Here is a 21,739-nt window from a genome sequence, read left to right as displayed (position 1 = left end):
TTGCGTTCGTCCAACATCGACCCGTTTACTGGGAGCCTGCAGTTCAAAGTGCACTGTGAACAAACTCCACGTCTGTAACATTAGAATATGAGTACCGGAAGCGAAACAAATGATAGGCGATAGAAAAAAAATTCTAGGACCAACTGAGGATTAATCTAGTCCATAGCAGTATAATGACAAGACGAGCGGAGCTCGTTGCTCATTTCCCATAGATAGTAACTGTTGGTGCATCGACGTACAATGACTCTAATATTTTAAATGGGTTAAGAGTGTGAAACTGATTTCCACACAACTGTCGCACTTCAGAATAACCTGTGAGTCCAGAACTGGACAATCTCGTGTACGGGTTCGATAAAAGTTTGCAGATAAAGTAATAAACAGACGAGATGGAAACAGTGTCTTGTTCGTTTAATCAGTTCATACGTGTGAAGAAAATTATTTGTCCGCACCGTCTACCCAAAGAGATCGTCAGGAGTGATCCAGTGGTCTCGTATCATGTCGGAGGCTTTCTCTGCCACCATGATGGTCGGAGCGTTGGTGTTGGCGGTGGGCAGCACCGGCAGCACGGAGGAGTCGGCGACCCGCAGGCCGTTCACGCCGCGCACCCTGAGCTGCGGGTCGACCACGGCGGCGGGGTCGGAGTCCGGGCCCATCTTGCACGTGCCGCCGAAGTGCCACAGGGACACGGTGTGCTGGCGCAGCGCGCACTCCAGGTACTCGTCAGACATCAGCTTGAGGTGCTTGCAGGCCGGGAACGGGTACGGGTTGACGTGGGAGCCCAGCTTCTGCATCGTCTCCGTGGCGCTCAGCCTGCCGCCGAACTTCGCCGCCGCGACCAGCGTCCGGACGTCGTCCGGGTGTGCGAGGTAGTTGGGGAAGATACGCGGTGGGGAACTGGGATCGGCGTCCCTCAGCCGGACGGTTCCCCTGCTCTTGGGGTGCATGAGTGTGGCCAGCGCGGTGAAACCGTCGCGGTAGAGCACCGGTTCGTAGACGGCGCTGTAGAACTCGTCGCTGAGGCCGAACAGTCCCTTGACGTAGACGCCGCCGTCGACGGTCTCCGGCACAGCCGAGAGGTACAGCGCCACCTCGGGGTACGACGTATCGTTTGAGTACTCGGTGTTGACGAAGGCGAGGGTCTCTGCGATTCCAGTCGTCATGAGTGGGCCCTCGTTACGGAGCAGGAAGTCAAAGATATTCTCGGTGTTGAGCTGGCGCGGAACGACTAGAGAAACCGGAAACTCGACGAGATAGAGGAGCCCGCCCAGTGCGATTTGATCTTGTAGGTTGTCTCCCACCCGCAGATCCGCTACGACCGGGGAGATGCCCATTTCGTCGAGGTGCTCCTTCGGGCCTATGCCGGACAGCATGAGCAGCTTGGGCGAGTTTACGGCGCCGGCGGAGACGACGATCTCTTTGGTGGCGCGGACCGTGTAGCGGCGACCGCCCTTGGTGAACACGACGTGCGTGGCGTTTTTGGACTGGGGGTCCACCAGCAGTCTCTCGACGAGGGAGTGCATGCTGATGTCGAGGTTGGGCCTGTCGGCGGCGGGCTCCAGGAAGGCCTTGGCCGTGCTGCAGCGGAAGCCGTCGCGGACGGTGCCCGCGAAACGCGCGAACCCGTACTGCGTCTCGCCGTTGTAGTCGACGACGTCGTAGCCCAGCTCGCGGCCGGCGGCGAGCAGCGCGTCCGCCATCGGCGTGCGGTAGCGGTACTCGTCGACGGTGAGGTAGCCGCCGGTGGCGTGGTGGCGCGCGTCGGCGCGCAGCCGCGCCGGCCGCGCGTCCTCCGACTTCTTGAAGTAGGGCAGCACCTCGTCGTAGGACCAGCCGGCGTTGCCCGCCGCCGCCCAGCCGTCGTAGTCGCGCCGGTTGCCGCGCACGTACAGCATGCCGTTGAGCAGGCTGGTGCCGCCGAGCGCGCGGCCCTGCGGCCAGTGGCAGCGGCCGGCGTCCATGGCGCGGCAGAAGGCCGGCGACGGCTCGGCGCGGAACTGCCAGTCGGCGGCGGAGCGCGGCAGCGTGGCGCCCATGGCGGGCACGTCGGCGAGCGCGGGCCCGCGGCCGCCCGCCTCCAGCAGCAGCACGCGCCAGCGCGGCGCCTCGCTCAGCCGGCTGGCCAGCACGGCGCCCGCCGACCCGCCGCCCACCACCACGAAGTCGTACTCGGGCGCCAGCCGGCGGCCCAGGTCGGCCAGGTCGCGCGGCCGCTGCGCGTACAGCTCGGGCCGCAGGTGGCGCACCGCCAGCTCGAAGACGGCGGCCGCGACGAGCCCCAGCTGCGCCGTGATGAAGATGCGCCGCGCAGTGAAGCCGGCGCCTCGCGCCGCACCACTCATGGCTGACGCCACTGCTGCGGTCACCGGACACAAACGTCTCAGCTCAGCACTAGGCGAGATCGTTGTTTCCAAGATAAAACTGCTTCAGCTCGAAGTACTTTCTTTATACAGGGTCTTACAAAAAGGTACGGCCAAACTTCCAGGCAACATTCCTCACACACAAATAAAGAAAAGATGTTACGTGGACATGTGTCCAGAAACCCTTAATTTCCATGTTAGAGCTCATTTTAGTTTCGTCAGTATGTACTGTACTTCCTCGATTCACCGCCAGTTGGCCCAATTGAAGGAAGGTAATGACTTCAGTGCTTGTGTTGACATGCGACTCGTTGCTCTACAGTACTAGCATCAAGCACATCAGTACGTAGCATCAACAGGTTAGTGTTCATCACGAACGCGGTTTTGCAGTCAGTGCAATGTTTACAAATGCGGAGTTGGCAGATGCCCATTTGATGTATGGATTAGCACGGGGCAATAGCCGTGGCGCGGTATGTTTGTATCGAGACAGATTTCCAGAACGAAGGTGTCCCGACAGGAAGACGTTCGAAGCAATTGATCGGCGTCTTAGGGAGCACGGAATATTCCAGCCTATGACTCACGAATCGGGAAGACCTAGAACGACGAGGACACCTGCAATGGACGAGGCAATTCTTCGTGCAGTTGATGATAACCCTAATGTCAGCGTCAGAGAAGTTGCTGCTGTACAAGGTAACGTTGACCACGTCACTGTATGGAGAGTCCTACGGGAGAACCAGTTGTTTCCGTACCGTGTACAGCATGTGCAGGCACTATCAGCAGCTGACTGGCCTCCACGGGTACACTTCTGCGAACGGTTTATCCGATTTCAGTGCAAATGTTCTGTTTACGGATGAGGCTTCGTTCCAACGTGATCAAATTGTAAATTTTCCCAATCGACATGTGTCGGCTGACGAGAATCCGCACGCAATTGTGCAATCACGTCATCAACACAGATTTTCAGTGAACGTTTGGGCAGGCATTGTTGGTGATGTCTCGATTGGGCCCCATGTTCTTCCACCAACGCTCAATGGAGCACGTTATCTTGATTTCATACGGGATACTCTACCTGTGCTGCTACAACATGTCCCTTTACGAGTACGACACAACATGTGGTTCATGCACGATGGAGCTCCTGCACATTTCAGTCGAAGTGTTCGTACGCTTCTCAACAACAGATTCGGTGACCGATGGATTGGTAGAGGCGGACCAATTCCGTGGCCTGCACGCTCTCCTGACCTCAACCCTCTTGACTTTCATTTATGGGGGCATTTGAAAGCTCTTGTCTACGCAACCCCGGTACCAAATGTAGAGACTCTCCGTGCTCGTATAGTGGACGGCTGTGATACAGTACGCCATTCTCGAGAGATGCATCAGCGCATCAGGGATTCCATGCGACCGAGGGTGGATACATGTATCCTCGCTAACGCAGGACATTTTGAACATTTCCTGGAACAAAGTGTTTGAAGTCACGCTGGTACGTTCTGTTGCTGTGTGTTTCCATTCCATGATTAATGTCAGTTGAAGAGAAGTAATAAAATGAGCTCTAACATGGAAAGTAAGCGTTTCCGGACACATGTCCACATAACATATTTTCTATCTTTGTGTGTGAGGAATGTTTCCTGAAAGTTGGGCCGTACCTTTTTGTAACACCCTGTATACACGACCGGTTTTGTAGCCTTTAGCTGCGTCGTCGGATGTGTTACAATCAAGTCACGCTCTCATCAGTAAAACTAAGGCATGATATGATCCAGCGTCCAGTTAGCAAATTCCGATGAGTTGCGGACGTCAATTATAAAACAGCATGAAACAACACAGAACGCCCCCGCCATACGATTCTGTGATAACTGCTGAGTTAACGTGTCTCCATATACCGAAAAAGTGATCAAAGAACGACCGTACGTGATCATCCGTGGGATTATGTAAAATTAACTAGCAGTGGTTCTTCATGTAGCTGAACAGTTCAATCGGCAGAAAGCAAACGCGCGGTACTAAGTGCAGCCTTTTGGCATCTGGCTTTGCAAGGGGTTGCTTTCTGCCAATCTGGCTGTTTAGGTAAGAAAGATCCGGTGCTGCTTAATTTTACACAGTCCGTAGATCATGTACAGTCGGTTTTTGATCACTTTTTCAGTACACGGGGACCTGATAGCTCAGCAGGTATCATAGGAACGTATCGCTGGATCATCCATATTGTTTCAGGCTGTTTTATATTCGACATCCACTACTTAGCGAAAATTACTGACTATGAAAGCTACGTCATCCCATTCTCTCTTCTGATCAGAGCACGAGTTGATTTTATTCCACCTGATGATGCAGCTAAATGTTGCGAAACTGGTCGTGTTTGTAAAGAAAGTACTTACAGCTGAAGCGGTTTTATCTTCAAAATGGTATATCCAGACTGTGGCTGCCCTGACTACAAAGTCTTCTGCAGGGACAAGATTATGTGGCACTGGCCAATTCTAACAGGTGTTCGACACGTTAACTACCAAAAGCGTTTCCACAAGGTTTCATTTCAGGTTCACAGTTTCTCATTGTGTATGCCAGCTGATTACCTTTCGTTACCAGGTTACGAAAACGAAAAGGAATGAAATCTGCCTACAATATAAATACAAAGTCACTCCATTTACAGGTTTTGAAGTATGAATACAGTATACAAGTAATTTAATTCAAATCTTTAACACTGTCCATATCACGAAATCTTTTATAGTATTTATATACTGTCAACAAGTCAGCTGTCATCAGGACTGTTAGCGACCAGCATAGGTACACGAATGTTAGGGATTCGACTTTAATATTCGTCGTTATCATTTTACATCATCGGTCTCCTCACGCCCGGCAGTGAATTGCCCTCGGGACTGTGATCAGTCAGCCTAGTTGGCTCAAATGGTTCAAATGGCTCTGAGCACTATGGGACTCAACTGCTGTGGTCATAAGTCCCCTAGAACTTAGAACTACTTAAACCTAACTAACCTAAGGACAGCACACAACACCCAGCCATCACGAGGCAGAGAAAATCCCTGACCCCGCCGGGAATCGAACCCGGGAACCCGGGCGTGGGAAGCGAGAACGCTACCGCACGACCACGAGATGCGGGCAGTCAGCCTAGTTACAAAGACTATAATGTATCACCATTTTCGAATATTTTTATGTGGCATATTCTTCCCACCAGACTGCTGCTTCTATGTCTCTTTACAGCCCAGTTTTTTCCCCTACACGGTTAGCCATATATGTACAAGGTTTTGCTGCAATTTCCTCATGTTTTATCGAATTATGCTTACATACACTGCAATGTGTGTCCGATCCCTACATCACACTTTTCCCCACAAAGTAACTCGTATGTGCATCGAGATCAGAAGATATGCTCCAAGTTATATTCACATATTTAAAGTTTCCCTGCAGACAACGAAAGTATTGTAATAATTAGTAGATGATTTCTAGGACAAAGCATTAAAATTTCACTGCAACAATTCTATATTCGACTAGCAATACATATAGTTGTGGTACGTTGACGTACGGGAAGGGCGATGAATTGAAACTGGCAACTTTTGAACGGCAGTTAATAACAACAACAAAACTGATCTTATGAGTGACCGCGTAACACAACAGTGGTGAAGGATAAAAAAAGAGGTAACTAAGGGATTAATTCTCTCATGGCAGAACTGAGATGTCTGAATGTTTGCAGTTAAACGCCAGGCAACTCAGTAGTGAAACGAGGGAAGACAGTGGCCGCTGTGGTCAGGAGCGAAGCAGGCGTCCTGAATCATTCCAAGGGCGTCCCACTGGGCCGAGGTCAGGACTCTGGGCGCGCCGCACCTTTTAGGACAACTCAGTGCCTCACACATGCGGGGGATACAGTCTGATGCTCTTTAACGCTGTTGAGTCGGGTCATTTCGCTTTTTTCCCATAGTAGTGTAGTACTGAAAAACACAAATCGGATCAAATTGTATTATACACACCGCGACTAACAGGTCATAACGTATTACGTTCAGGGCAAGGCTCCCAGCCTGCGCCATTGGCCCGCTCTTTTGTTGGCTGTTTCCGCTATTTTCATCTTGCAGCTCACAGTGTGGTGTTGACTGCGTCACTGTGCACTTTCGATCACAGTGGAGGGCTATTTGCTGTATCTGTGGGAGAGCGATCTAAAGAAAGTAGAATAAGAATTACAGCTGCAAAAACTAAAAGACAACGTGAAAAGGAAGCTAAGTAAGTAATAACACGCGACGTATTTAACGAATGAGCATTTTCAGTGAAATTTTTAATGTATGTTCATTGATGTGTTATTCGCGTTGGAAACATTGCATAAAGACGTGTTCTTGTACTTGGACTGAACTTTAGTATCAGAAGTTATGACGTGACCAGACGTATTTCCTTTCAGGTACTTCAACCCAGATCCACATCTAAGTAATTTTGAATGGTGTTCTAATCACAAAGAAGACAAATTCAAGTGTGAAAGCATAGCAGTATTCTACGTGGAGAAAGCAAAAAATAAAGTTTAAAGTGAACCGAACAAAGTGGTACAAGTTGGCGGACTCTCATATATGATGAAAACTACAACTCCAAAACCACTAGGAACAGGAAGCATTACGCAGAAAGGCGCGGTCTAAATTCCACTGATGAACCGAGAAAATTGCTTGACGCTAAAAAACTGGATGCAGATAAAGTGTTGAAAACAAGATTTGGAGACAACTGGAAATAGGTTGATACTTTGCAGTTTTATGTTTAGGCACTAAACATCGATGCCACATCAGCTGAAACTGGTAAGCCGACTCATGAGGACGATGTCTGAGACAGTTTTCGCGAGGATGAAGGTCTCAGTGCAAGACTGCAACAGATCGATCTACCGTCAACAATATGTTAACAGCTTTATTCTCTTACGTGATGGACTGGGTCCAACAATAAAAGTCAATAAAAATTGAAATGAACGTTTCAAATCATATTATGTAAAATGATTGGATCGAAATGTATTTTGTTAAGTGAATTGGTTCAAATGTATTAAGTGAAATTTGAAAATTAAAATAGCATTTTCATGCAGTGGGAAATGATTTCAATTATGACTCATTCTGGAACACAAACACCTAGGTCCTACCGTCGAGAATTTTGACATACTTCATTTGATTGTGAAGCGAAACGCTTCTTTCGCTTCCTGTAGAGTCAAGATCTGTGTACTAAATCGATTTGAAACGCAACTCCCCATATATAAACAGTAAGCACTCACAAAAAAACACTTCCCCAATTAGTATAACTCAGGTCTTCAACAGCTCTGTAGCTTGCTCTACAATGAAGTCCACGTGGTTTTTTTTTATATATATACAAATGTAACTTTCGGCAGGCGCAGTTACTTTAGCAGGCCTTGGCGGAACATTGCGCGTAAATTTGTGAACCCTGAAGATTGAGCTTTCACTCTGAAATACGTAGGAGTTCAAGAACGCTCAGAAACACTAGTATATACAGTTGAAGGACTTTTAATAATGAGATAAGTGTGTTTTAAAGTTTCTGGCCAGTACATTTTTTTTATACTTTTCATTATCTACTGTAATGGGCAATGGGTTTCTCGAGATCACGTTCGCAATGGACTGACGGTTCTTTTCAGTCAGATAACAGGAGAGCTGGTAGTAGGAGAAGAGGTTTCCGATCGGGAATTCAATTACGACAATTTTGTAGCTAAATTATAGTTTGTCATTGTTGTGGATATAAATTATTACCGATATTCGACAAACTGCATGCATGACGTTCTGAAGCAGAAGGCAGCGGAGTGGAAGGCGCGAAGGGAAGGCTCAAAAATGGTTCAAATGTCTCTGAGCACTATGGGACTCGACTTCTGGGGTCATCAGTCCCCTAGAACTTAGAACTAGTTAAACCTAACTAACCTAAGGACATCACACACATCCATGCCCGAGGCACGATTCGAACCTGCGACCGTAGCGGTCTCGCGGTTCCAGACTGTAGCGCCTAGAACCGCACGGCCACTCCGGCCGGCGCGAAGGAAAGGAACCAGCGATTTCTCAATAATGGGAATAAGTTTGAAGCACATCACTGTTATACAGGGCGTTTCATAGTGTTTTGACGGTTACAAATTTGAATAGCACACAAAGTAATGGCGAAACAAAGTTGAATATTTTATACTAAGTACAACACTTATTCAAGTTTACTAATGAAATACTACATCGGACAAATGAAGACCATTCGCGGCTACACAATACTCGAGGGGTTTCACCCAGTTTATGAGCACATCTTTCGTAACTGCTGGAGGAATTCTGGATATTTCATGGTGAATTCGATCTTTTAAAAGTTGTAAGCTTCGCGGCCGCTCGGAGTACATTCTCGCCTTCAAATAACGCCACAGGTAAAAGTCTGGCACGGTTAAATCACAGGAGCGAGGCGGCCACTCGACAGAAGCGCGTTTGGAAGCTACGCGGCTGCCGAACGCCTCACGGCGAACTTGGAGGGTCTGGTCGGGGGATGTGTGACACGTCGTGCCGTGTTGTCGGAACCCACTGTTCGTAGCGAACGACGAGGGTTTGCCCGTAAACTGCTACGCACACGTCCGATGTTCTCGCGAATTGGAACGGCTTTCCGAGGACTGGTCGACTTTCGATTCGATGCCCCGACAGTTGCACGGAATTTTGTAATCCGTTCAGTGTTGTTATGTGAGTAGGAAATTCGACATCGCGACTGAACCGCGAAATGCTAACGGCAAGGCACGCTTCGCGTGGACGACAGATTCGTCGTAGCGAAAATAGCAGGACTCCACGCGAACGCACGAGACCATTTCTGACCTGTATAACGGATAAAAATTGACACTCCGCACAACCACTAGATGGCGCCACCGTCACTGTATCTCGTTTTTAGCAGGCATTTATGAAATTCGAAATTGTCAAAATATTGGAAAAACTCTGTAGGTACAAAATTTTTCAGAGCCGCTAAGAGTGATAAATGACAGTGCCGTAACATGTTGGGAGGGGTGTGTCGGAGTTGCGAAGCGAGGGCGGCAAGGAACACGCCCCACTGCACTGTGCGCTTCTCGGCCAGGACGCGGACTAACCTTGTGGCCAGTGGCAAGTGCGGCAGAGCGGCGCCGCACGCGGGTCCAGAGAGTGGGAGCAGGCGCGAGGTGCGGCCGCCGGAGAGCGACTGGCGTGCGTCCCGAGCCGGCGCGGCTGGCGGCTGGAGGCGGGCTGTAAGAGCCACCGGGCGACCTCGCGCCGGCGAGCCAGGCGGAGGCGGCGGCGGAGGCGGCGGGCGCGCGCTGCCAGGACCGCGAGCGCGCCTCGGGCTCGTCGTGTGCCAAAGTGAACGTGCCACGTGACTGCCGGCCCAGAGCGAGGCGTCAGTGCACGCAGGCACGCCGGAGGACACCACTTCCCAAGTGACAGTACGCTAACTGACCAAAAGTATCCGGACACCTATTAGTGGACGTTAATAAGAGCTGTGTCCGCCCTTCGCCTTTACTGTGGGTTGATCTCTGCTGAGGACCCATTTAATGAAGCATCTAAATATCTATGTAGCGATGACAGCCGTTACCTCTTCAAGAGCAGAAACCGAAGGAAGAAGTGACTTTGGACGCTAGGGAGAAGTCGACGTTCTGACTAATCTCACAGATGTTCCGTCGGTCGGGGTCGCGAATCTGGGAAGGCCACTCCATTTCAATAATGTTGCGAGGTGCCGGGGCTAGCAGTGTATTTAACACTAAATTCTTCTAGAATCTTCATATGGAAATGATGCTGTAAGCCCCCCCCCCCCCACCCCTTTCCTAACTCTGTCTTTTGCTGTGGCACATGGATTAAGAAGAAACGCGAACTGACTGTAATCGACCCTGCAAGTGGAGTAGAAAAGACTTTGGCACCTGCAATACTTTAATTTGATAAAGGAAAGTTTCATTAACGTAGTGAGAAATTAAAGGGTTGCTTTACCGATCCACAGAATGAAAGTTCTGTCCAAAATGACAATTTGATTTATTATGACTAAACTCAAAATAATAAACAAAACACATGAAACATTTGCAATACGTCAAATTGGATACTCAAATAAATGCTGTGAAGGTGAAGTTGTCCATAAACTAGCTTGTGAAGTTTATGACCAAGTGGTATGTGGAGCCAATTCCTTGCAACTCAAATCTTAAGAGAAAACCCAGCCGACCCAACATTAATTGCTGCTACAGTAGTGAGAACTCAGGCAATGAACATCCAAGACAGAACCACGTAAGAAAAGACGGGAACAGGTGGGCTCTGCTGAGCTCTGATTGTCACAGAGCAAAATTCCCTGATCAGCCGGTGCTGCGGACATACGTTACCGAGCTGTCTTCTTAACTGCAAGGACACGATCTGGCGTACCGGAAGCGATGGCTGGTTGCTTCGACATCCCGTCGTGGTGATGATAATGTCGCGAGTATAGCCCGAAACAAATTATCCTGGTCTGGTTGTTCCAGACTAAAGACAAATGCGCCTCTGAGGAAGACGAAGAAGGCTCGTCACACAATCACTAACGGTACAGTGATTGATTTTAACAAGCGAAGTCACACAGTAACTCCGATACAGTCAACTTTAGCCAAAACTGCTGGAGACAGACAACATAGGCCGCTTGTATGCAGAACGCTCAATTGCCAACTGTACTCGGAAAGTTACGTTGAAGTCGAAACTTCAGCAGCTTCGTCAAACAGTTACAATCAAATAAAAGTATATTAGACAGCCAACGGAAGGCAGGCTGTCCAGAGCAGCGAGAGCTCGGTCTTGTAACCTACACCGACCGAAAGGCGAGAGCCGACTCTCTCAAGAGCACCCGTACAAACCGAACATAGAACATTCCTGCCCCCACAACAGTGGCCGTGGTTAAACGTTCCAAACAGCAACTCGAAAACCACCAGAAAATTCCACTCTATTGCCGTAGCACTACGATTCCACCAATGGAGATTCTTGGCGCCAATTTCTGCGCCGATTTTGCTACGTCACGGGTCTATGCCCTGAGGAAGCCAATCACAATTACGATTTTGCAGAAAACGCGGTAATTTGCCCGCCAAGACTGCCTGGAAACACAAGTCATTCCCACGCCTCGCTGGTAGCCCGCCAGAAAGTGTTTTCACTAAGTTTCTGCGAAGTAACGGAATCTCTAGCCCGGCCGCCCCTTCAGGCCCCTGTAGGCGTGTCGCTCCCGCTCTTATGACAATGTCGGCGTCTGGAAAGCATCCACTCGACTCCCTCACACCCGTCGACTTAACCCTTTCAAGCTCAGCAGAACTCGCCTGTCACCGGACCACCCGGGCGACGAGAGACGCTGCGTGGGAAGTCCGCGTGTGAAGGAATAGCAACTTTTCACCGCATGCAATTAGAGAGGAAAATCGAATTACTCAGAGTAAGATAGAAATATGAGAGGGGGCTCATGCCACCTCTCAATGTTCCTGTCGAGAAAGAATTGCATTAGAGATGACGCATTGTGACAGAGTGCATTGTCATGCTGATACATTCATCGTCTCCCAGCTGTCCCTCTGCTGTGCGCAGCACAAGATGCTGTAAAATGTGCTCCTATATCTTTCCGCGTTTATTGTTTTTCTATCGTAATGAGGGGATCACACCCTAAAACCGAAAAACAATCCCATACCATAACACCACCTCCACTGCACTTCACTTTTGGCACTAAACATGACAGCAGGTAACATTCTCCAGGTATTCGACAAATCCAAATCCTTCCATTGTACTGCCACAGAGTATAGCGTTTCCAGTCACCCACTGGCCAGTGATGTTCTGTATACCACCTCAAGCGTCGTTTAACACCGACTACACAAATGTGTGGCTGCTCGACCACTGTATTCCAGTGTTTTTATCTTCTTACGCAGAGTCATTGTGCTGATAGCACTTTGGAACTCACGAATGGTCCTTCCGCTGACACATACGACTTTTAAAAGCACCCTCCACAATGAGGTCTACCATGTCTTCCTGTAGCTGTCTCATTCCTTCTCTTTTCCACTCCACAGTAACATATATCGTCTCGGGAGACTTTAAAAGCACTGAAATGTCCCTGATGGATTTCTTAATCAAGTGCTACCCAATGACTAGCCCATTTTGCTGCTTCTCTATTGAAAACACAGCTTTCCGTGCCTCCTGCTACATACTGGCGGGTCTGCCTCTCGCGACATTTAGTCGTCAGTTCTGCATTGCACACATGTCCATACATTTTTGAACATATAGTGTTCAGCAACATCTAATGTGCCATGAAGAACGTGGTAGATCAAACTTCTGCAGAAGCTGTATACGCCCATAAATATTTCCTAGATAGGTCCGCGCAGCCATATTTGTCAGACAGTAGATTTAAACTTATTTGCCAGATAGCAACTTATTTGCGCGTTAGGTAACTCCAAACTTATCTGCAAGTTAGGTAGAAACGTATTAGTAAGTTACGAAGGCCCTACCTTATTGGCCAGACTAGTTATACGCTAAACAGGTAACTGGAAAAATATTTGGCAAATCAATAGGTCCAACATTATTTACAAGTCAGGTAGGTACAAACGTATTTCCAAGTCAGGTAGGACCAAACTGATTTGCAAAACAGCTGTCTCCCTGAATCACCCCCAAATCATCTTTTAACAGCTTATGACTCAACCAAGGCTGTTCTCCTGTACCTAATGTGACATCATTGTACAGCCATGTCAAAGATAGGGCAGGATATGTGAATCTACGACTCCATGTTGCGTTGTGCTCCACTCCGTAGACTTTGACAAGTTTCTAATTTCTTTACCACCTTTTAAAACTTCTTTTTGTTTCTCGACTGATGCAATTAGGTCCCTAGACGAAGTACAGATGTATACACGTACAGTGTAGCATCGTTATGATCTTCAGAGACTACCACAACAACATTACCGCGTAAAAGTCAAGTTGTCCACGGGCAGATGGTTAACAACTTTTGTTACTAAGTTGTACAATAGGCGGAAGGAGCGCCCTTTTACACCGCAGCCAAGTTTATGTTAGTTTGGGAACAGTTACCAGAATTGCGGCAATGTTCGTCCGATCATTTTCTTCAGATCGATAAGGGATACGGGAAGAAATGAAAGAGAAAGGTTTGGAGGCTGTTTCGGTTATCTTTCGCAAACATTCGCGTGCAACACGATTGCAAGATAGCGCCAAAACCGCAACCGCAGCAAGGAGACGGCATACTTTCCCAGTAGCTGAGGAACAGCCAAAAAGTTCGCGTTATATACTGTTTTCTACACACATTGTATTTTTCGTTGCGCTCGGAAATGTTAAATGTGCAGTCTATTAGACTCGTAGACAATCTTGTGTGAGAATTTTGTAATGAATTAAAATCTGCTGTTCCAGATTCCAAGAGGGGAGGAATACAGTCTAGATCAGGTCTCCTAAAGCGGCAATGTTGGTTCAGTCAAGGAAAACTTCGCAACGTCCAGCGGAGTACCCTTCGTTCTTTGTGAGTACTGATACTAATTCTTTGTATAGATAGTGATGAGTAAGAAAACAGATGGCGCGTGTGTTCCCGCTTAGCCTGATCAGACAACTTAACGACACGAGAAAGTGTGTGGTTTTCCCTACAACACAAATGTAATTACTGAAATGGAAAAACGCTTTCAGTCTCAGTTCATAAGTACAAGGACAGGCCTTAGCGAATGAGATACAGCATGAAGAGAAACTACTGAAAACGAAATGTGGCACTGAGCATTTTAATACTGATACACTTGTAGAATTATTTAGGGGGATCGTGGTCAGGAAGAAAACAGACGTTCATGAGTAAAGTCCTAATCCAATGTTCGGACACCAACGGGTGACGGAGAAGGAGTTAAAACGAGAAATTGTGCAGCTGATATAGTTAATATTTTCGCAGTAAAAGAAAATAGAAGAATTGATCTCTGACTCTGTGGCGTGGGCACGTACACTGATGAGCTGGAGTGCTATGAATCAAGACGTTAGGGGATTAGCTGCCATTGGGCACGATTTATACCAATCAGGCAAGTTGAAAATTTGTACCACAGCGAGTTTCGAACCCGGATCTCCTGACTACGCCGACCACTACGCCATCCAGACACAGTGGTCACCACAACTGCTCGGACTACCCTGGAGCGCCTCCTGTCAGATTTGTACCAAGCGCTATTGACGTAGTGCCGCTGTTCATTAGCCTCATTTCTCGCGGCACCTCGCCGATTGCCGTAAGTGGTCGAGCTCGGTCGAGGGGCACTACATCGGTACTGTGTGGCATAAATAGAGAATATACGTCTGACCGAAGGCACGCTAGGGTAGTCCGTGCAGTTGAGGTGACCTCTCTGTTCAAACGGCGTAGAGGTCAACGCATCTCCCTAGTGAGCAGGAGACCCGCGTTGGAATCCAGGTCTGGCACAGATTTTCAACTTGCCCCATCGATATAAATCAAAGGCACTGTCAGCTAACGTCTTAAATTCCTGTGTGTCTCGATTCATACTAGTTGCAGGATCAAAATGGCGTCTGTTCTTTCGCGATACTGAACGCCGCTTGGTGACGTTGCGACGAAGTGGAGCGGTAAGGAAAGTGTATAAGCTGAGCAGAGGTGACTGGAGAATAATTCTAGTGACGATGCGAGAGGCAAACGGGGAAACCCACTGACATGAGGAACTTGGACAAACTGCAGACTGTCACGGCCGAGCGCCTCGGAACGGCAGCTCGCAGTCGGCGAAGCTGGTCGCTGCCCGCTCTGTGCAGCAGGATGGTCGGCGACCCGCGGCTGGCGACGGAGCACAACGCCGGTGCGGCCACGAGCGCTCCGGAGCACGCTGTCCAACGCACATCCTCGAACGAGGGGTTCCGCAGCAGACGAGCTTTACGCCCTGCCGTGCTGATCCAACGATATCGTCAAGTACGACTGCACAGAATCATAGGTACCGGACCGTAAATCTATGGAAACGTGTCACCTGGTCGGATGAATCATATTGCTTATTAGATAAGGTAGATGGTCATGTCCGGATACGGCGCTAAACATGCACCCTCCCTCGGACGGCGAAGGCAGTAATATGCTAAGGGAGACCTTCACCCGCGCTTCCATCCGACCTGTGGTAAGAGTCGAAGGCACCGTGACAGACTGGAGTACACGAGCGTTATTGTGGACCACGTGCAGGTCCTCGCGCTTGATACCCTCCCCGAAGGCGGTGGCATTTTTCAGCAGGATAACTGCCCCCTTCACAAACCAGATTCGTGATACAGTGGTCTTGGGAGCACGATAGCGAACTGAAGTTGACTTCTTGGCCACCAAACTCGTCTGATATGAACCCTACGGAACACATCTGCAACGCTATGGGAGCCAGTTACGCTCCCACGAAGCAGCGAAGTGCAATTTACGGGAATTGTGTACCGTATGTGTAGACATATGGCGCCATACACTTACTAAGGACTTGTCGAATGCACACCACGCATAATCACTGCTGCATTGCTTCCCATACGTGCACCAACACGCTACTGAGGAGGTCATAATGTTTTCGCTCATCACTGTATACTGACTGCTTGTCCAATAGACTATATTGTTCCAAATTTTAACGTATCAACTGTTAATGAAAACAGCATTAATGTTGTTTGGGTTTCTCTTGTTTCAGTAACTGAACTTATCTGAATGTTGGTTTTATGTTCCCACCACCACACACATATTAAGATTCGCGTGGCTATGTCGAGGTTTCAAATGGTTCAGATGGCTCTGAGCACTATGGGACTTAACATCGGAGGTCATCAGTCCCCTAGAACTTAGAACTACTTAAACCTAACTAACCTAAGGACATCACAGACATCCATTCGCGAGGCAGGATTCGAACATGCGACCGTAGCAGCAGCGCGGTTCCGGACTGAAGCACCTAGAACCGCTCGTCCACAGCGGCCGGCATACGGAAGGATGTGAACATATTTTACAGCACTGTGTACTGTGTACAGTAGAGGAACAGACCGAGGACTGTTATTGTTTGTCTCCGTTTCATAATGCATCATGTCATAAAGCAACATCTGCGAAGCAATGGTTTCTGGACAAAAACATTCCTCAGTCCCTGTCTGAACCGCATGGAACCCCTTCGAGATGAGTTAGGATGTTGACTTCGACCCAGACCCTGCGCACAACATCGCTAGCCTCTCTAATTTGGGCTCTTGAGGAAGAATGGCTTATGCTCCGAGTGTGCCAGGTAGAGATCAAGAGATCAAGCCGTTATGAAAGCAGTGGGTGGTGTCCGGCGCTGCTGTCGTCTTGCTTCCCTCTGCCGTCGAACAGTGGACGACTTACTTCCCACTTTAAACAAATTCGCCGAACAGTGACGTCCACGTTGACTCCGCCCACTGTCGGCAGGCGGCGCCACGCTGGCCCAGTCCACCGCTGCGCAGACACGTCAGTCAGTGCACTGAGTGTGGGCGATGGAGGCTGGTGCAGGCGCGAGTGAAAAGGCCGACAAACTGTTGGGGACAGCCTATTACAAATTCTGTTCCCCTAAGTGTCTCGTCGATGGGGTTGATAGATGCAAGTGTAAGAGGAGAACGCGTACGTCTTTTGTGAAATTAAATTTTTTGTCTTGTGGTTCGCAATTAGTCCGTAATAATGAAGAGGATGAGTGTGGTGCATTAAACCGGCAGAGAGGCAGTGATATTGTGAAGAAAAAGGCTGGTGAAACTTTGTGTGAGTGCCCCTCCTGACTTCCACGCTTCGAGTTAGCTAATGACACACTCACAACTCAGGAATAAGAAAAAATAATAATGCCCCTCGATCAAGCAAACTTACGAAGTTTTCCAATAACTTACCGGAGCTACATGAAGCACTGGCGAGAAACAGGGGAGGATTTTATTGATAAGCGTCTCTGAAAACAATACTGAGGGTTTCACACGTTAAAGCAATTTGAGTTTCCTGAGGGAGTTTGGGGCTTTATTTATAGATGGGACCTTCAGAAGTTGTCCTAACCTGTTCCACCAAATATTGATAATTCATAAGTGGAAATGGAAAAACTATTTTCCGTTGGTATTTTTTTGCTCCCAAAACAAAAATATGAAACATATAAGGAACCTTTGTCCTTAATTGCAAATAACACCAACCGGAAGTTATATACATTGACTTTGAGACGGCCATTCACCAGGCAATTGCTTGCATTTCCAAACGAAAATAAAATGCTGCAGATTTCATCTTGGGCAGACATGGTCGGTAAAAATTCAGTCCTTGGGACTGTAAAATTATTTTAAGTCAAAGGAATCTGATATGGTACGTCTTCTGAAAACTTGGTTTGGACTGCCTCTCCTGCCCTCTGGCCACACTCAAGACTGCTTCGTCGAAGGCCTAAGTCCTGCAGGTCTGGATGAAGGTTTTCATTATTTACTTCATACGCATGTTTCTGCTGATAATGACATTCTACCCATTATGTGGGCCGAATTTGGTAGTAGTTCTGAACGGACTTCCCCATTGTCATTGTATACACGTAACAGGAGAAAAATATCTGTAAATGAGTCTGTATTTATTTGGCTTAAAGGAAAAATTCTAAGTCCGAATCAAGGTCACGCGCTATCGCGCTTCTATAAAAGCGAGCGAGCACCGCGAAGCGGATCACTCGCGCTGCTGCTGCTGCTGCACAGGCAACTGCATTGAACGCTGCCAAGATGCCATACAGACGCTACCGTCGTCGTTCCAGACACACAATTTACAAAACTATTGAGAACATCGAATTCACAACATCTGCTGCAGACAAGAAGAAGAATACTGTGAAGAACACTGCTGCTACTGCACTTGTTGATGGTCCGTGTGTTTTCTGTGGATGTAGACTTAATTTTAGCATTGACATTAACGATTCCTTTACGCATGGCAATGGTTGGCTTACTGTAGCCATTGTACGTGGAGGTACAGGAGTACCTACTGTTCCAGGACTTGAAAGTTTTGTAGACAGAGACATTATCGCCTATCGTACCTACCATATTGGAGAACTTGCAAATAAAGACTTTGGTAAATCTGTGTATATGTCCCCTTCCCCATTGTCATTGTATACACCTGCTGTGAGGCATTCCACTCTAAACTGAAGGCTCAGTTCTATTCTTCCCATCCCAACACATTCCATCGGCTAGAGACATTAAAATGCTTTAAAACTGAAACTTAACGTTGAAATGAGAAGCGAAAAGAAAACTATTCCCACAAAATTCGGGAAAAACAAAACTATGTAAAACAACAAATGCATAATGTGTGTCATTCAACCATTACCCGGTCTGACTATCTTCTGCTACAAGTTTCTCCCACCTACACAGTTTTATTACTTTTGCTTGACAACTGCAGCTTTGCTCGTACTGTACTCACATAATGAGAATGTCGAAAAGCCAAACTTTTTACGCATACCTACTGCATGTAGAGACTCCTACGTCAGCATAAAATCAACTTAAAGGTCGGGCAACCACAGATAAAAAACTTGTAGATAATATGAAGGACACTCAAACGATTTAAAATCAGAGACGATAAAATATTCTATATTAAACAGAGTGTAAGTGCAAATCCGCAATAGCTGTTTATTGTGTTTTCACTGTATGACGACCGGTTTATACCTTAGAGGTATATCTTCACATCACATAAAACTAATACTTCATGTGCCACGAATTCCAAGGTACAAGTGAGCTAAAAACATGTCACTCCTCGGTAAAACCTTGGATGAAACGGCAGATGGTTCGTATCGGATGTCCATCTGTTTTTTCATCCCAGTCGTTTACGAGTAACGTTGTTACCAAAAACCTAAAGCTTCCTAACTATTTTTCTAGAAATTTTTCCACGATATTGTAATGAAAATGTAGACGGACATGGGCTGCATATTTATATTGTGTATATTGAACTGGGGACCTAGAAACGACGGAGAGGCTCCGTCCCGCCGTAGCCCTCAGTGGTTCACAACCCCATAACAGGCCGCAGCAGTCCACCCACCCCACACCGAATGCAGGGTTACTGTGCGCCCCCCCCCCCCCCTCCCCTCACCCCGGCTAGACACGAGTGTAACCCCAAATGTTTGCGTGGTAGAGTAATGGTGGTGTACGGCTACGTGGAGACAATGTTTGCTCAGCAATCGCCGACACAGTGTAACTGAGGCGGAATAACGGGAACCAGCCCGCATTCGCCGCCTTAAAAACCGTCCACAGGCTGGCCGGCACACCGGACCTCCACACTAAGCCGCCGGGCGGATTCGTGCCGGAGACCGACACGCCAACCCGCTCGGGAAGCAACGCCGTAGACCGCGCGGCTAGCCGGGCAGGCAGTCTAGATTTATTAAAATTTTTACACGATACACTAATAAACATTTGGGTGGACAAAATAGGCTATAAATGTTTTAACGATAATGTACAGATTTTCTGTTAAAACAGCAAAGTTGTGTCTATCGCTTATAATTACAGTACCATTACAGATTCTCAATAGTCCGAAACTTTGTAATCCTACCCTTTCACAGATTAAAACTATACGAAATACTGCCATTGGAGCTGTGATCCCCACAGATGTAGCAGCTGGAGGGGCCTCTTTCAAGCCCTGTATACCAGTGATCCCCTCGAATGTAACTATTTATTTTAGGCGACTTCTGTCCCCAGTCAGGGTTTCGTCTGCAATAACAATAAGTAAGGCTCACGGTCCTCTAGAGGGCAGAAGAGGAAAGTGCAAGGAGGGGGGAAGGGGAGGAAAGAACACAGATTGGTGGAAGGAGGGGATGTACAGAAGGGGAGGAGATGGAGAGAGTGGAGGGAGGAGGAGATGGGCAGAGATAAGGTTGAGGAGGTGATGTACAGTGAGATGATGGGAGGAATTGAAAATGAGAAGAGGAAGGAAGAGATGGACAGGGAGAGAAGGGAAGGAATTTAGAATGTATACCCAGTATCCCATACATACGAGCAGGCGTTCAATAAGTAATACAATACATTTTTTTTTTGCTGAAAGCAGGTCGGTTTTATTCTGGATTTCTGTAGACCATATTATTTCCCACTCTTCTGGTTGGAAAACCGTGTCTTTCAACAAAATCGCCCTTCAGTGCGACGGCTGTCCGCTACTGTACTGTGTTTGCCCTCCTGGGACCACTCTACTGGTCGACGTCGGAGCCAACGCCTTGCTGCATCAGTAACCTCCCAGATGAAGTCTTAATGCGCGAGATTCGGACTCTAGGGTGGACGACGAAGACAGTCCAGTGAAGTTTCGTGAGCTCCTCTCGGGTGAGCAGACAAGTGTGAGGCCTTGCATTGTGAAGGAGAAGGAGAAGTTCGTTCGCATTTTTGTGCTGGCGAACACGTTGAAGCCTACATGGGATGACGGTGAAGTCGTTTCTTCAATTTGCTGAGGACAGTATAATACAGTTCAGAGATGATCGTTGCACCTTGCGTGTGGGCATCAAACAGAATAACCACTTCAGAGACCCAGAAGCGCGTCGTCTTGAATTTATCGGTTGAGGGTGGGGCTTTTAACTACTTCTTCGGAGGAGGGGAGGTGTGGCGCGACTCCACGGTCTGGTTTGGAGTGATGAACCCATGCTTTATAGCCTGTAACTATTTTCAACAAACACTTGTTACGATCATCCTCGTAACACGCAAGCAAGCAGTTTCTATTTAGGGTCTTCTGTTAAGCGGCGACCAACTAAGTGGGCCACATCTTTGAGCACCCCAGCTGCTCGACGGGTGTGTCAACACCACTTGCAAAGACATCCAACTGAGCAGCAAGATGTCTGATTGTGATCCTTCGATCACTGCCAATGAGAGTGTCCGCACGCTCCAACATTGCACGAGTCACAGCTGTGAGTAGCCGGCCGACACGCAGGAGATCGGGCAGGTTTACGCGACTTTGTTGCGATGATGACTGACGCCTCGCCCAACGACTGATCGTCCTCTTGTTCACCGCCAGGTCTCCGTAGATACACTGCAAGCCTGCGATGCTCTGATTTTCCCCCCAAAAGGGCTCAGCGGCAGCTCTCTGCCCGGATCTTACCTCCTGTACAGCCGCCTGAGGTGTCGGGTCAGAGGCGTGTTCTGAACACAAAGCAGCTCAATAGGCTGTGAAGTGGAAGGGTTAGGCTAGCAATAGAACAGTGCATCACCATTGACTAGACACTCATTTATTGAACACATAACTCAGGTATTACCCGAAAGGAACAATCAGTACAAATTACAAAATAATGTTCCTTTCCTTTAAGTCACTCAAACATTTAAACAGGCAAACAGCAATCATTTAACTGAAAGCCTTTTAAGAAAGCAAGACTAGAAAATTTGAATAACGAGTTAAAATCATATTTAAATAGGCTCTGACCGAGCACATATTTTAAAACGAAATACTTCCTTTAAGGAACCAGCGATCAAAATTAATTACGTAATCCTATACAACCATATTACATCCAAGAAATTTAGGATTAAACAGTAATATATAACATCAGAGAGCCGCAGTCCCAAGTTTTAAGCAGCACGTTTCAGATGGACTGC

The 21,739-nt window shown here is 47.9% G+C and overlaps 1 protein-coding gene across 1 annotated transcript; it reads right to left on the bottom strand.

Moving 5' to 3' along the window:
- Positions 1-452: 452 nt before the first annotated feature.
- Positions 453-2,033, bottom strand: LOC126100714 (glucose dehydrogenase [FAD, quinone]-like). Its single transcript, XM_049911333.1, has one exon. The coding sequence runs from the start codon at positions 2,031-2,033 to the stop codon at positions 453-455; it is 1,581 nt and encodes a 526-aa protein (XP_049767290.1).
- Positions 2,034-21,739: the final 19,706 nt, after the last annotated feature.

The sequence above is a fragment of the Schistocerca cancellata genome, chromosome 9 (genome assembly GCF_023864275.1).
Source record: "Schistocerca cancellata isolate TAMUIC-IGC-003103 chromosome 9, iqSchCanc2.1, whole genome shotgun sequence".
Taxonomy (NCBI): domain Eukaryota; kingdom Metazoa; phylum Arthropoda; class Insecta; order Orthoptera; family Acrididae; genus Schistocerca; species Schistocerca cancellata.
Note: the sequence above shows the minus strand (reverse complement) of the source record. Positions and strands in the feature narration are given on the sequence as shown.

Excerpts from the sequence above, each read along its gene's own strand:
- LOC126100714 (XM_049911333.1), bottom strand. The coding sequence starts at position 2,033 with ATGGGCGCCACGCTGCCGCGCTCCGCCGCCGACTGGCAGTTCCGCGCC.